At 53.7% G+C, this 14,795-nt stretch overlaps 1 protein-coding gene across 2 annotated transcripts; it reads left to right on the top strand.

Annotated features, from left to right (window-relative positions):
- The first annotated feature begins 1,461 nt into the window (after positions 1 to 1,461).
- Positions 1,462 to 14,311, top strand: LOC100073990 (F-box only protein 44). Of its 2 annotated transcripts, XM_039912073.1 has the most exons (7): positions 1,462 to 1,597; positions 4,338 to 4,453; positions 6,055 to 6,339; positions 9,448 to 9,574; positions 10,510 to 10,605; positions 11,237 to 11,372; positions 12,431 to 14,311. In XM_039912073.1, exons 3-7 carry the CDS (start codon positions 6,081 to 6,083, stop codon positions 12,596 to 12,598), a joined length of 786 nt encoding a protein of 261 aa, XP_039768007.1. In that variant the 5' UTR covers positions 1,462 to 1,597; positions 4,338 to 4,453; positions 6,055 to 6,080; the 3' UTR covers positions 12,599 to 14,311. The 2 variants fall into 2 exon arrangements, with proteins under 2 accessions (XP_039768007.1, XP_039768008.1); XM_039912074.1 differs by lacking the exon at positions 4,338 to 4,453.
- The last annotated feature ends 484 nt before the right edge of the window (positions 14,312 to 14,795 follow it).

Below are 14,795 nucleotides of genomic sequence, written 5' to 3'. Positions count from 1 at the left end.
TGTAAGCCCGTCAAACGGCAGGGACCGTCTCTATCTGTTGCCGACTTGTTCGTTCCAAGCGCTTAGTACAGTGCCCGGCACATAGTAAGCGCTCAATAAATACTATTGAATGAACGAATGAAAGGTTGTCCCACGTGGGGCTCACAGTCTTCATCCCCATTTTACAGATGAGGGAACTGAGGCCCAGAGGAAGTGAAGTGACTTGCCCACGGTCACACAGCCGACAAGTGGAAGCGCTGGGATTCGAACTCATCAGCCCTGACTCCAAAGCCCGTGCTCTTTCCACTGAGCCACGCTGCTTCTCCAACCCCAGGGCAAGGGGAGGAAAGTGTGACGCAGTGTGACGGGATCATGGGTTCTAATCCCGACTCCGGCGCTTGTCAGCTGTGTGACTTTGGGCAAATCCCTTCACTTCTCCGTGCCTCAGTTCCCTCATCTGTCAAATGGGGATGAAGACTGTGAGGCCCCACGCGGGACAACCTGATCACCTTGTATGCAGCGTGGCTCAGTGGAAAGAGCCCAGGCTTGGGAGTCAGAGGTCATGGGTTTGAAACCCGGCTCTGCCACCTGGCAGCTGGGTGACTGTGGGCGAGTCACTTCGCCTCTCTGGGCCTCCGTGACCTCATCTGTAAAATGGGGATGAAGACTGTGAGCCTCACGTGGGACAACCTGATCTCCCCCAGCGCTTAGAACAGTGCTCTGCACCTAGTAAGCGCTTAACAGATACCAACATTATTATTATTAAGAGAAGAATGGACCCCTCCCAGGCAAGGGGTGGTGAGTATGACGTAAGAGCAGAACGCCCCCCCCCCGCAAGGGGAGGAGAGTATGACGTAGAGAGCAGAAGGACCCCTCCCAGGCAAGGGGTGGAGAGTTTGACGTAGAGAGCAGAACGCCCCCCCCCCCCACGAGTGGTGGGGAGGATGACGTAAGAGCCGAACCCCCCGACAAGGGGCGGAGAATGTGACGTAAGAGCAGAACGGACCCCACCCAGGCCAGGGGCGGAGAGTATGACGTAAGAGAAGAAGGGACCCTCCCCCAGGAGAGGGGCGGGGAGTATGACGTAAGAGAAGAAGGGGACCCCTCCCAGGCCAGGGGCGGGGAGTATGACGTAGAGAGCAGAACACCCCCCACGACACGGGGCGGCGAGTATGACGTAAGAGAAGAAGGGACCCTCCCCCAGGCGAGGGGCGGGGAGCATGACGTAAGAGAAGATGGGGACCCCCCCCAGGCCAGGGGCGGGGAGTATGACGTAGAGAGCAGAACACCCCCCACGACACGGGGCGGCGAGTATGACGTAAGAGAAGAAGGGCCCCTCCCCCGGGCCCGGGGCGGAGAGTATGACGTCAGAGCAGAAGGACTCCTCCCCCGGGCCCGGGGCGGAGAGTATGACGTAGGGAACCGAAGGGCCCCTCCTCCAGGCCAGGGGCGGGGAGTTTGACGTAAGAGAAGAAGGGACCCCCCCCCCTCCCAGGTCAGGGGCGGAGAGTATGACGTAGGGAACAGAAGGGGACCCCCCCCCCGAGCGAAGGCCGGAGAGTAGGACGTAGAGAGCAGCGGAGAGCACAACGGCGGAGCGGAGCTGGCCGCGGGACAGGTCCTGGGGGGGGCGGCTCACAGACGCACACACACGCACACACACACACACACACACACAGAGGACTGTAGGGGGTCGGGGCGCGGGGGTCGGGGGGGGGGGGGGGGGGGGGGGGTCCGGGAGGGGAGGGCAGGTTTGCACGTGGAGGCTCACGTTGTCCGCAAAACGAAGACTCGCTTTAGAACCTGCCATTCTGATGCATTCGATCGGATTTCCGGACGGCTCACGATGCGGGCGTTCAGTCGCACTTGATAATAACGTTGGCACTTGTTAAGCGCTTACTCTGTGCCGAGCGCTGTTCTAAGCGCTGGGGGAGAGGCAGGGTCATCGGGTCGCCCCCACGTGAATTCCCCCTTTGCCAGATGAGGTCACTGAGGCCCAGAGAAGCCAAGTGACTCGCCCACAGTCACCCAGCTGCCAAGGGGCGGAGCCGGGATTCGAACTCATGACCTCCGCCTCCCAAGCCCGGGCTCTTTCCACCGAGCCACGCCGCGTCTGTCATCGAGCGCTGACTCTGTGCGGAGCACCGGACGGAGAGGTCGGAAGGGACAATCGGGTCACGGAGAGAGACCGTCCCGGCCCCACGACCGGCTCACGGGCCCAACGGGACAATAGAACAAAACAAGACGAGGAGTCTGCCGGCAGTATCATCAAGATGAATAGGATTCATTCATTCAGTAGTATTCATTGAGCGCCTACTCTGTGCGGAGCACTGGACTAAGCGCTCGGAATGGACAGTTCGGCCCCAGAGAGAGACCACCCCTGCCCAACATATTCTGGGGTCGGCTTCCCCCAACCCTCGTGCTGGTTTGAGGGACGATTCTTCTGGCCGGCCCTCAACCCCGCAGCACTTAATAATCATCATAATAATAATGACATTGGTTAAGCACCTACTAGGTGCGAAGCACTGCTTTAAGCGCCGGGGGGGGGGGGGGATACAAGGTGATCAGGTTGTCCCACGTGGGGCTCACAGTCTTCACCCCCATTTGACAGATGAGGTCCCTGAGGCCCAGAGAAGTGAAGTGGCTTGCCCAAGGTCACGCAGCTGACGAGCGGCGGAGCCGGGATTAGAACCCATGACCTCTGACTCCCCAGCCCGGGCTCTTTCCACTGAGCCACTTGCACTTATATACCTATCCCCAATTTTTTTTAGATTAATGTCCGTCCCCCACGTCTAGTCCGTAAGGTCGTTGTGGGTGGGGAGCGTGCCTACGAACTCCGTTTTATTGTACTCTCCCAAACGCAGTGCTTTGCACACAGTAAGTGCTCAATAGATAATAATAATAACGGCGGTGTTTGTTAAGCGCTTTCTATGTGCAAAGCACTGTTCTAAGCGCTGGGGGGATGCGAGGTGATCAGGTTGTCCCACGTGGGGCTCGGTTTTAATCCCCATTTTACAGATGAGGTCAGTGAGGCACAGAGAAGTGAAGGGACTTGCCCAAAGTCACAAAGCTGGAGAGCGGTGGAGCCGGGATTAGAACCCGTGACCTCTGACTCCCCAGCCCGGGCTCTTTCCACTGAGCCACCCTGCTTCTCCAGATTTGTTTGATCGATTGATTGATTGACCGACTGCCCCCGGAGGGTTGAGGAGCAGGCCAGATGTTCGTTCTCAGCTAGGTAACATAATCAATCTATGGGGACGATTCCCAAATCTACCTCCCCGACCCTGAACTCTCTCCTTCTCTGCAGCTTCGTATTTCCTTTCGCCTTTGGTACAACTCTACTTGGCTAGTAAGCGCTCAATAAATACTATTGAATGAATGAATGAATAATAATAATAATAATGGTATTTGTTAAGCGCTTACTATGTGCCAAGCACCGTTCTAAGCACTGGGGTAGATCCAAGGTAATCAGGTTGTCCCACGTGGGGCTCACAGCCCTCATCCCCATTTTACAGATGAGGTAAGTGAGGCACAGAGAAGTAAAGCAAGTTGCCCAAAGTCACACAGCTGGACGAGTGGCGGAGCCGGGATTAGAGCCCACGACCTCTGACCCCCAAGCCCGGGCTCTTGCCACTAAGCCAGGATATCCTACCGGCACCTCAAACTTAATATACTGAAAGCAGAACTCCTCATCTTCTCACGGAAATCCTCTCCTCCTCAACCTTCCTTTCACCTCAGACGACGCATCCTCTTTGTCCTATTCCTATTTGGAGAAGCAGCGTGGCTCAGTGGAAAGAGCGCGGGCTTGGGAGTCAGAGGTCGTGGGTTCTCATCCCGGCCCCGCCGCTGGCCAGCTGTGTGACTTTGGGCAGGTCGCTTCACTTCTCTGTGCCTCAGTGACCTCATCTGTACAATGGGGATTAAAACGGTGAGCCCCACGGAGGACAACCTGATCACCTTGTATCCCCCAGTGCTTAGAACAGTGCTTTGCACATAGTAAGCGCTTAACGAATACCACCATTTATTTGTCTCATAAACCCCGTAACCGTGGCATTATCTCATCTCTCTCATTCAGCGTACATAGTCAATCTATTACCAAATCTATCCGTTCTACCTACCCAGCGGCTCTAAAATCCACTCTTTCCTCTCGAAACTGCCAGCACGCTGATCCAAGTACTCATTTCCCATCCTGACTACCGCGTCTGCCTCCTTGCCAACCTCCCTGCATCCTCTCTCCCCTCTCCAGTCCATCCTTTACTCTGCTACCCAGATCGTTTTCCTGCAGAAATTGTTCAGTCCCCGTGTCCCCGGTCCTCAGAATCCTCTAACGGTCGCCCAACCGCCTCCATGTCGAACAGAAGCTCTTCAGGGGAAGTGAAGTTAACCTGAGTGGTTTCGGAAGCCTGCTTTTAGCCGTGTCGCTGATTTCGAAGAACCACTTCAAGGCCAGGGACCACGTCTAATTCCCACCTGGGTAGGCTCCCCCAGTGCTTAGTGCGGTGCTCTGCACCCAACAGATGTTCAGTAATTGGCTTTAAGGCATCCGATCGGCTTTTTCCCTCCCACTTAACCTTGCTGATTCTCTGTTATAACCCAACCCGCCGCGTGTGCACACTCCATTCCTCCAGCACCATCCTCCTCTCTGCCCCTCCCTCTCTTCTATCCCGCCGTCGACCCCTTGCCCACATCCTTCCTAAGGCCCAAACCGCCTCCCCTTTCCTCTCCGACCGCCACCGCTCTCCCCACCTTCAAAACCCTCCTAAAACCACGTCTCCGGGAGGCCTTCCGAGGCTAAGTCCTTTGTTTTCCTAACCTGCCCTCTTTGGCCACTATTTACTTGGATGTAGACCCTCCTAGGTACTCGGATACCCCGGTCCCGTGGGACTTACGGAAATATTTTTACTCTGTACTATTTCCCCTACTTGTAATCTATTTTAATGTCTGTCACCCCCTGTGAACTGTAAGCTTCTTGTGGGCGAGAATCACATCTGCCGACACACTTCCCCAAGCGCCTAGTACAGTGCTCTGCACCCGGTAAGTGCTCGATAAATCCCATTGATTGATTAATTGACATAGGCTGATCGAGTACAGGGCACTGTACTGAGCGCTTGGGAGAGTAATCATATGCTCCAGTATGACTGTGCATGTTGGGTCACATAAAACCTGATCAGGATGTGAGCCATCTATGCACATCCTCAAATCCACTTAGAGAACTCAGCCCTTTTATCTCCCTGTGTCTCTAGAATGCAGATAAACTGGAGTCTTTTTAATGCCTGCTTTACTCTAGTAGCAGTGATAATAATTACGGTACTCGATGAGCGCTTACTCTGTGCCAAGCACTGTTCTAAGCACCGAGGTTGATGCACGTTAATCGGGTTAAAGACTGTGAGCCCCATGTGGGACAACCTAATTACCTTGTTCATTCATTCATTCAACAGTATTTACTGAGCGCTTACTATGTGCAGAGCGCTGGACTAAGCGCTTGGAATGGACAAACCGGTAACAGGTAGAGACGGTCCCTGCCCTTTGACGGGCTTACGGTCTAATCGGGGGAGACGGACAGACGAGAACAGTAGCTACCCAGCGCTTAGAATATTGCTTGGAACGTAGTAAGCACTTTAAAAACTACATTATTATTATACACAGTCTCTGCCCCATATGAGGCTCATACTCCTGTCCCCATTTTACAGATGAGGTAACTGAGGCACAGAGAAGTGAAGTGACCTGCCCAGGTTCACATAGCGGGTGTGTGGAATTGTACTTTCCAAGCGCTTAAAACAGTGCTTTGCACACAGTAAGCGCTCAAATAAATATGATTGAATGAATGGAGGAGCTGGGATTAGAACCCAGGTCCTTCTGACTCCCAGGTCCATGCTCTATCCACTAAGCCCCGCTGCTAGAGGGATGTTGTCCGGTGCAAAGATCCTAATGCCCATAGTAGGTGAGTCTGAGTTTAGTGATGGTAAAAAAAAGAAAATCGTCTCCTGAAAACTCGGAGAGTGGAACTTGGACTCCAGGAGAATTGCGTGGTGTTGACTGGGTCTCTGTGCTGTGGGTGTGTGTGTTCGTGTCCAGTTCCCCTCTCCACGGCCGGAGTGGAGATGACCACCATCAACGAGCTTCCCGAGAACATCCTCCTGGAGCTGTTCTCCTTGGTCCCGGCGCGGGAGCTGCTGCTCCGCTGCCGGCCCGTGTGCAGCCTGTGGCGGGACGTCATCGACCTGCCGTCCCTCTGGAAGCGCAAGTGCCAGCGCGAGGGCTTCATCTCCGACCGCTGGGACCGGCCCGTCGCCGACTGGAAGATCTTCTACTTCCTCTGCAGCCTCAAGAAGAACCTGATCCGCAATCCCTGTGCCGAAGGTCAGTCGGCCCGGGCCGGGGCTGCGACCGTGGGGTGCGGAGGAACGGCGGAGGGGTGGGTCGTGGGTAAAGTCCCGAGTGGTACGGCGGGAAGGCTGACTATCTGGAGAGGGACTCGTTCAAACTACCAGAAATTCGGGTAATCAACTACATTCGGATGGATGTTTGCCCAGTTTCTGAGAAGCAAAATTTTTAGGTCTAGTGAAAGTGCACGGGCCTGGGTGTCAAAAGACCTGGATTCTGATTCTGGCTCTGCCTCGTGCCTGGACTGTGACCTTGGGCAAATCACATAACTTTTCTGGGCTTCAGTTTCCTCATCTGTAAAATGGGGATTTAATCCCTAGTCTTCCTCCTACTTAGATTATGAGCCCTGTGTAGGATTTGGGACTCTGTCAGACCTAATTAGCTTCTTCCTTCCTCAGCGTTTAGAACACTGCTTGACACATAGGTAGCGCTTGACACATACCACAGTTACTTGTTCTGTGATCTGCGCTTTTTGTTTCGATGAACCGAGGTAAACAAATCACTGTACTTCCTTCTAATCTCTCCCGGTGCCAGCCTCGTGCTCACTCTCTCCTCAGCGAAACCCAAAACTTCCTCCCCACTTCAAATTAGAAATACCACTGCTCTCCAGACCTTCGAAACCCTTCTGAGGCACTATCCTCCAGAAGATCTGCCCCCATTAATTTATAATCTCTCCTGTTTATACGCCCACAGCTGCCTCTTAAGCACTTCTGTACTACCTAAGCATTGTCATCACCATAATCAATGGCATTTATTGAACACTTACTATGTGCAGAGCACTGTACTAAGTGCTTGGGAGAATACAGTACAACAGAGTCCCCTGCCCACACGAGTTTGCAGTCTATCTCCTTCTTGTAACACCAAAGTCTATCAATCTATCACTCCATCAGTGGCGTTGGAGAATTAACTATGTGCAGAACACTGTACTAAGCGCTTGACAGAACACAATAGAGTAGAGTTGGTAGATATGATCCCTGCCCTCAACTTACAGACTGATATATTTTATTGCCTTGTGTTCCTTAAGTGAGGAATTACATCAATCAACTCTATTTTAATGGATTTTCCCAAGCTCTTAGTACAGTGCTGTGACCAAAGTTTTCACTCAATAAATATTATTGATTAATTCCTTCTATCTGCAATTCATTTTAGTGTCTGTTTCCCCGGCTAGATCTTAAGCTCCTTGAAAGCAGGGAATCATGCCTAGCTAGGATACTCTCCCAAGCACTTAGTACCGTGCTGTCTGCCCGGTTGATGTTCAGTAAATACTACTGATTGATTGTGGGTAGTAAAGAGTGTCAGGTTTTGTTCGTTCTTCTGTTTAGGAGGTGCTGTCTGCATTCTTGAAGGTTGGTCATTTTGGATGTCCATCTTCAAGGACGAATTAGCCCGAGTGGTTTCGAAAGACTGCTTCCAGCCATGCTGCTGATTTAGAAGGACCACTCGGGAGACAGGGACCGTGTCTAATTCCCACCTGTGTAATGGCTTCCAGTGCTCAGTTACAGTGCTTTGCACCCGGTAAACGTTCAATAAACACTATTACTACTACTGCTGCCAGATAGTAAGCGCTCAATAAATACTAATGAATGAATGAATAGCATGAAAATCCTATAAAAATGTTATATTTTCGAGAGGTAGAGCCTGGCATGGGCTGGGTAGAGGCAAATGATCCAGACTCACGGTGGGCTTGGGCCAGATCAGCATGGTTGGTGAGCTTCCGTTAATAATAATAATAATAATAATGTTGGTATTTGTTAAGTGCTTACTATGTGCAGGGCACTGTTCTAAGCACTACGACAGATACAGGGTAATCGGGTTGTCCCACGTCAGGCTCACAGTTAATCCCCATTTTACAGATGAAGTAACTGAGGCACAGAGAAGTGAAGTGACTTGCCCACAGTCACCCAGCTGCCAAGCGGCAGAGCCGGGATTCGAACCCATGACCTCTGACTCCCAAGCCCGGCTCTTTCCACTGAGCCACGTTAACACGTGAGAGTGCTTCACCAGCCCAGAGAAGCTGCAAGGAAACGTTCTTCTGAAGCATTCTCTATGCCTCGAACTAGGTCAGGCAATCAGCAAACTGTGCCAAACACTCTTTTAAGTCCGTGGAAGAGCACAGTTAAAGCAAGACACAGTCCCCGCCCTCAAGGAGTTGAAATAGGCAACCACTTACCCATGATGGGAACTGGAGTGAAAACTGGTAATAGTGCGAGTTCGAAAAGATGTGCAAGATCAATAAATGAAAAGAAAACCAGCAGTGAAAACACCTCCTAAAGTGCGTTACGGACGTGAGTGCCGAAGGTGACTGTTGAGTTGACGTAAATCTCTGTGGTGGGACTTAATCGGGGGAAGACCTCCTGGAGGAGATGGGGTTTCAGGAGGACTTTGAAGCTGGGGAGAGCTAGAGGATTTGAAGAGGGAGAGAGTTCCAGATGGGCGGAAGAGGGTGAGCAAGGGATCCAAGCTAGGATAGTTGAGAGTGAAGGGCAGAAGGAAGATGAGTTTGGGAGGAGTGAGGAACTTAAGCCGGGATGAAGCCGGTGAAGAGAGCTGAGACGTAAGAGAGAGAGAGAGAGCTGGTGGAGGGCCTTGAAACCGGCGGACTGGATTTAGTGCATTTGTGGAAATAACTGGATTGGGTGTTTTGGGGGTGTTTTACCGTCTTTGTTAAGTGCCTACCGTGTGTCAAGCACTGTTCTAAATGCTGGGGTGGAGACTAATTAATCAGGCCAGATCTAGGCCCTGCCCCACTTGGGGCTCACAGTGAAGTAGGAGGGAGAGCAGGTATTGAATCCCCATTTTGAGGGTGAGAAAAAAGGCACAGAGGAGTTAAGTGGCTTTTCCAAGGTCACGGAGCAGGCAAGTGGCGGATCTGGAATTAGAACCCGGGTCCTCTGACTCCCAGGCCCGTGCTTTATCCAGTTCAGCTGGACGATCTCACTTAAGCTGCTGAAGGAGTGAGGAGTGGGGAGGGGGTTGGGGAGGTGGGGAAAAAGAAAATGAGAAGGGGGGGGGAGAGGGGAAATTCGCCTTTGGTTCGCTGTGGCCCTTGTCTCCCCTTTCACCCTTTGTTTGCTTTCCCACTAGAGGGGTTTGAATTTTGGACGCTTGATGTAAACGGAGGAGATGAGTGGAAGGTGGAGGACCTGCCTGGAGAGCATGGGAGAATATTTCCCAATGCCCAAGTGAAGAAATACTTCGTCACCTCCTACTAGTAAGAGCCATGTTTCCCTTGTTTGGTGGGTGGGACCGCGGGGATGGAGCCAGACATGCTTCCTGTCCGTCCCCACCCCTCTGGTATCTTCAGGCAGCTGGCCGAAGAGCCGCAGCCCTAAGCCATGCCAAGGAAAGACCTCGGGCCTGGGAGTCAGGGCACCTGGGTTCTAATCCCAGCTCTGCCACTTTTCTCCTGTGTGACCTTGGGCAAGTCGCTTAACTCTTCTGTGCCTCAGTTGCCCCATCTGTAAAATGGGGATTAAATCCTACTCCCCCCTACTTAGACTGTGAACCTAATGTGGGACAGGGACTGCGTCCAACCCGATTAACTTGTATGTACCCCAGCGTTTAGAACAGTGAATAATAACTGTGGTATTCATTAAGCTCTTACTGGGTGCCAGGCGCTGTACTAAAGCGCTAGGGTGGATACAAAACGAATCGAGTTGGACGCAGTCCTTGTCCCACATGGGGCTCCCCGTCTCAATCCCCATTTTACAGACGAGGGCACTGAGGCCCAGAGAAATGAAGTGACTCGCCCAAGGTCATACAGGTTTGCCTAGAGTGACACTTGCCAGGGCTTGGCTCTTGGGGAGGTGGAGAGGTCCTCAACTTCCCCTGCTGTGGGGAAGAGCGTGTGCAGGGAGGGAGGCGGAGTGCATCACTGCTGCCCAACTACGAAATGCCAGCGAGGGTGAGGGTTCTGTGGGGGTCAGGAGACCAAAGGGAGGGATTAGCCCCCGCAACAGACAATCATTATCCCTGGGAAGGACTCGGATTCCCATGCAAGAGCCGGGGATGGAGAAGGGAGTCGGGAAGAGTGTATCTTCACCCCAAAACGCCTCCCTGGCTCTCGGAAGTCCCCAGGTGAAGGGAATGCCCCGAACCTCAGGAACTCTGGGATTCAAAATCCTCTCTGCCCTGGCTCTCCTCCAGCACGTGCCTCAAGTCTCAGCTGGTTGACCTGAAAGCAGAAGGCTACTGGGAGGAGCTGATGGACAACACCAAGCCGGACATCGTGGTCAAAGACTGGTAAGAGGGTTTCTTGGTTGTGTCTTTTTGATCTCTTGCTGCCCTCGCCTCCCCGTCACCCCCGTGAAGAAGAATCCGTGCTCCTCCCTGCTCCACAGGAGTACTGGGAGACAATCAGGGGAATCTCATGGGTACTCTTCATATCAATCCTATATATATACATATATATATATAATATATGTATATACAAAGTATGTTTTAGCCCAACCATGCAGATTAGCACTGGCCCACAGGCCCAGAAATCAGGCTGCAGACAAACGAAAAAGAATCCGAAAGGAAAACACGATGCATAACACTTTTACTCCAAGTTACTGATTTCTGTAGGCGTCTGGTGCTTCCTGACACTGGATGCGTCGTCACTGCGATCCTAATAAACGTGGGAAAGGCTGGGGGTCAGTCTGTGGGCTGGGAAGACGCGGGAGGTCCTCGATGGTTTGGCTCTCTGTGCCGGGCTGCGTCGGGCGCAGGATGGGAAGAGCAGGGTGGGATTGAAGTTGGCGCGGCACCCAGGAGAGTGCTGTGGGCGGGTGGGCACGTCAGCGGGCCGGGGTGTACGAGTGGGCGGGGCAAGGAGACCACCAGAAAACACAGCCGCTTCCGATACAGTTGGGAGCCCAGCGCCTCTCCGCAGGTTCGCGGCGAGACCCGACTGTGGCTGCAAGTACCAGGTCTGCGTGCAGCTGCTCTCTTCCGGGCACGTGCCCCTGGGCACCTTCCAGCCGGATCCTGTCGCCGTCCAGCAGTGGAGTGACGCCAAGTGGAGAGAGGTCGGGAAGGCCCCGGAGCCGTGAGGGGGCCCAGTGGTTGAGGGGAGCTTCCAATGGGCCTCAGCAGCTTCTCCTTCCTACCTTCCTTCCCACCTTGTTGTCCGGAGATGCTGTGCGGGACCTCGATGGTCCCGTTTCAGGACAACTCGCCCCTCTTAAAGCTCCTGTCCCAGCTACTGGTGAGGAAGGAAAGGAGGAGCCGATCCTAAATGGAAATGGACCTGGGAGTGGAAAGATGGCGTGACCTCACAGTTCCCAGCAGCAGCACCAGCATTTATTGAGCATCGGCCATTTGTCGGCCTCTGGACTCGGCTCCTGGAATCCGCAGTGGGAGTAAAGTGGCTTAGCGAATAGAGCGCGGGCCTGGGAGTCAGAAGGTCACGGGTTCTAATCCTGATTCTGCCACGTGTCTGCTGGGTGACCTTGAGAAAGTCACTGAACTTCTCTGTGCCTCAGTTACCTCATCTGTAAAATGGGGATTAAGAGTGCGGGCCCTATGTGGGACTGGATCCAACCCGATCAGCTTGTAATAATAATAATAATTGTGGTATTTAAGCGCTCTTACTCTGTGCTGGGCACTGTACTAAGCACTCTCGTGGATTCAAGCGAATCAGGGTGGACACAGTTCCTGCCCCACGTGGGGCTCCCAGTCTCAATCCCCATTTTAAAGATGAGGTAACTGGGGCATAGAAAAGTGAAGTGACTTGCCTAAGGTCACCCAGCGGACAAGTGGCAGAGCTGGAATTAGAACCCACGACCTCTGACTTCCAGACCCGTGCTCTATCCACTACACCTTGCTGCTGCCATGCTGCTTGGGTCTACCCCAGTGCCTAAAACAGTGTTTGGCACCTAGAAAACGCTTAACAAGTACCAAAATAATAATAGTAGTAGTAGTATGTAATAATATATAGTAATTCTATTATTATAATATTACTATTAAAGAGCTCGGTTGGATCCCTGTCCTCAGGAGGTTTGCGGTCTGTCCCCGTTGCTTCCGCGGTCCAGCCCGCACCGTCGCTGACTCTTTGGGGATCACGTCCCCTCTCGCCCCCGCTCAGGTCTCCCACACGTTCTCCAATTACCCCTCTGGCGTCCGGTACATCTGGTTCCAGCACGGAGGAGTAGACACAAACTACTGGACCGGATGGTACGGCCCCCGCGTCACCAACAGCAGCATCACCATCGGCCCCGAGCCGACCCGATGCCCAACGCGTCTCGAACGGTAAATCGCCGGGACGGGGACCCGGCGGCGTCTCGCCGCTCGCTGGGTTCCCATCGGCGAAGCTTCGAAGCGACGGTGGTTCCTCCCTCTCTTCCTCCTCCTGTTTCCCTGTTAGAGCTGAGCCTCCGCAGAGCTTCGTTATCCCGGCGGGCGGGGAGGGAACGCCGTCCCCCCGGATGGCGGGTCGGCCTCTCCCAGTTCGTTGCAGCCCAGGGGATCCGTAGGTCCCCCGTGTCCTTCGCTTCTCCTCCCCGCGCCCCCTGCTCTCCCAACCGATCTCTCTTAGGCGCCCCACGAGGAGCTGGAAAAGAGAGGAGATGAGAAAGCTCAAACCAGCCCCTTCTGCTCCTTGGACGCACCTCTTGAGAAGTTTGACGGCAGAGGATGCGGAAGCTAACAACTAAAATGGTTCATGGGTCGGGTGGCCATTCATCCCGTTTATTCATTCATTCAGTCGTATGTATTGGGCGCTTCCTGTGTGCAGAGCACTGTACTAAGCGCTTGGAAGGTACAATTCGGCGACAGATAGAGACAGTCCCTACCCAACAACGGGTTTGTGCCAGACGGTCTGGGTTTCAGCGGGTCTGTCCCCTGACCGGTACTGCTTTGGGGACTGGGAGGATCAGTAAAGGGGCGTCTGGTCTCGAGGGCTGGCAGCAGCCACCCTAGCCGTGAGGATGATCCGGGGGTCCCGTTTATCCATGCTGCCGTTTCCCCACTAGCCAGGATCTCTGGGGGCAAAGGATGACCGTGTTTGTCACCCTTTCTGATGCCGCCCCTTCTCTCGGGCCTGCTGGTGGGGTTGGGCTGGCTCCAGAAGCGGGGAAGACCCTAGCTACGTAGTTTCCACGTGCTCAGGGCCCAAGGGCCCCCGAGGACAAACCCTCGGGAAGAAGCAGCCCTAATTATTTGAAGGGAGCAATAGAATTCCACCTCCTGGTAGGACATCCCTACCGTCCGTGGGCTCGGCCTCGCTTCCTCTGACACTCCCATCCTCTGCCCCGGCTGTCTCAGTTTCCCTTCATCCCAGCCTTTCCCTTGGGAGTATTCATTCATTTCCTCATTCAGTCAATCGATCGTATTTATTGAGCACATTCTGTGCGCAGAGCTCTGTACCAAGCGGTTGGGAGAGTACAATATAGCAATAAACAGGTATATTTCCGCGTAGCCGGGGCAGCCGGAGGGACCGGACCCCCACCTCCCGGCCCGAGGTTCGGATCCCGTGGTCATTCCTCCCCGTCTCCACTATTAGATCGCGCTTTTTCCAAAACCTGGAGTCAGGGGGTGTTAGACCTAGCTCTCATCTCGCTCAGAACCGACCGGAGGGGCCGTACCGTGGCTAGGAGATGGTCAGTTGTTGGGGGTGGAAGCCCAGGGACCCCGGGGTCCCCAGTTCGGACGGGCTCCAAGGTGGAGCCGACAAAGTGTTGTTCCCACCCCCCCCCAGCAACTTTCCCCACTTCCCGACTGAGCATTCCCAACTTTCCCTTCTGTGATCAGGGAATCCTCCCCCCGTGGGCTAGGCATTGCCCAGAGCTTGCGGAAGGCACTAACTAACCCTGCCTGCTAGCTGACGTTCGCGGCCGAGACCGTCCCTCCCCACACTCCGGAATGGTTTTTTCCCTCCCTGCCCATCTGTTCGGGGGCCGGCGATTTTAAGACACTGCTGTTCGGGAGCCGTCTGCTCCACGTGCCGAATAAAAGGTTTTCCAAGCCAGTGTGACGCGTAGCGATTGGGAACTTGGGAAAGAATCGAATTTCAAGGATTCCAGAAGTAGACCGTGTACTCTACCTGTCAGCTGGGTGACTTCGGGCGAGTCACTTCACGTCTCTGTGCCTCGGTTCCCTCATCTGTAAAATGGGGGTGAAGACTGTGAGCCTCACGTGGGACAACCCGATTACCCTGTAAATCTCCGCCAGCGCTCAGAACGGTGCTCCGCACATAGTAATCGCTTAACAGATACCGATATCATTATTATTATCATTATTATTATTACTCTTACCCCGTGTTTCTCTCCCCTTCCGCAGCGGTCATCACAACCAGCCGCAGGAGCCGTAAGAGCTTAATATCATTTTTAGAAAGCATTTACTAAACTGTGCTAAGCGCCGAGCAGACACCAGAAGCATGGGAGACAGGTGGGTTAAATGTAGGAAGGCTTAGGGAAGCAGTGTGGCTCAGTGAGAAAAAACGTGGGCTGGGG

This window comes from Ornithorhynchus anatinus, chromosome 5, assembly GCF_004115215.2.
Source record: "Ornithorhynchus anatinus isolate Pmale09 chromosome 5, mOrnAna1.pri.v4, whole genome shotgun sequence".
NCBI classification, from domain to species: Eukaryota; Metazoa; Chordata; class Mammalia; order Monotremata; family Ornithorhynchidae; genus Ornithorhynchus; species Ornithorhynchus anatinus.
The sequence above is the reverse complement of the archived record's forward strand: the minus strand, read 5'-3'. Positions and strand labels throughout refer to the sequence as shown.

Bases quoted from the DNA above. Each gene is read 5' to 3' on its own strand.
- LOC100073990 (XM_039912074.1), top strand. From the start codon at position 6,081: ATGACCACCATCAACGAGCTTCCCGAGAACATCCTCCTGGAGCTGTTC. The intron at 9,575-10,509 runs GTAAGAGCCATG...GCTCTCCTCCAG, and splicing joins TACTTCGTCACCTCCTACTA to CACGTGCCTCAAGTCTCAGC. The intron at 10,606-11,236 runs GTAAGAGGGTTT...GCCTCTCCGCAG, and splicing joins GACATCGTGGTCAAAGACTG to GTTCGCGGCGAGACCCGACT.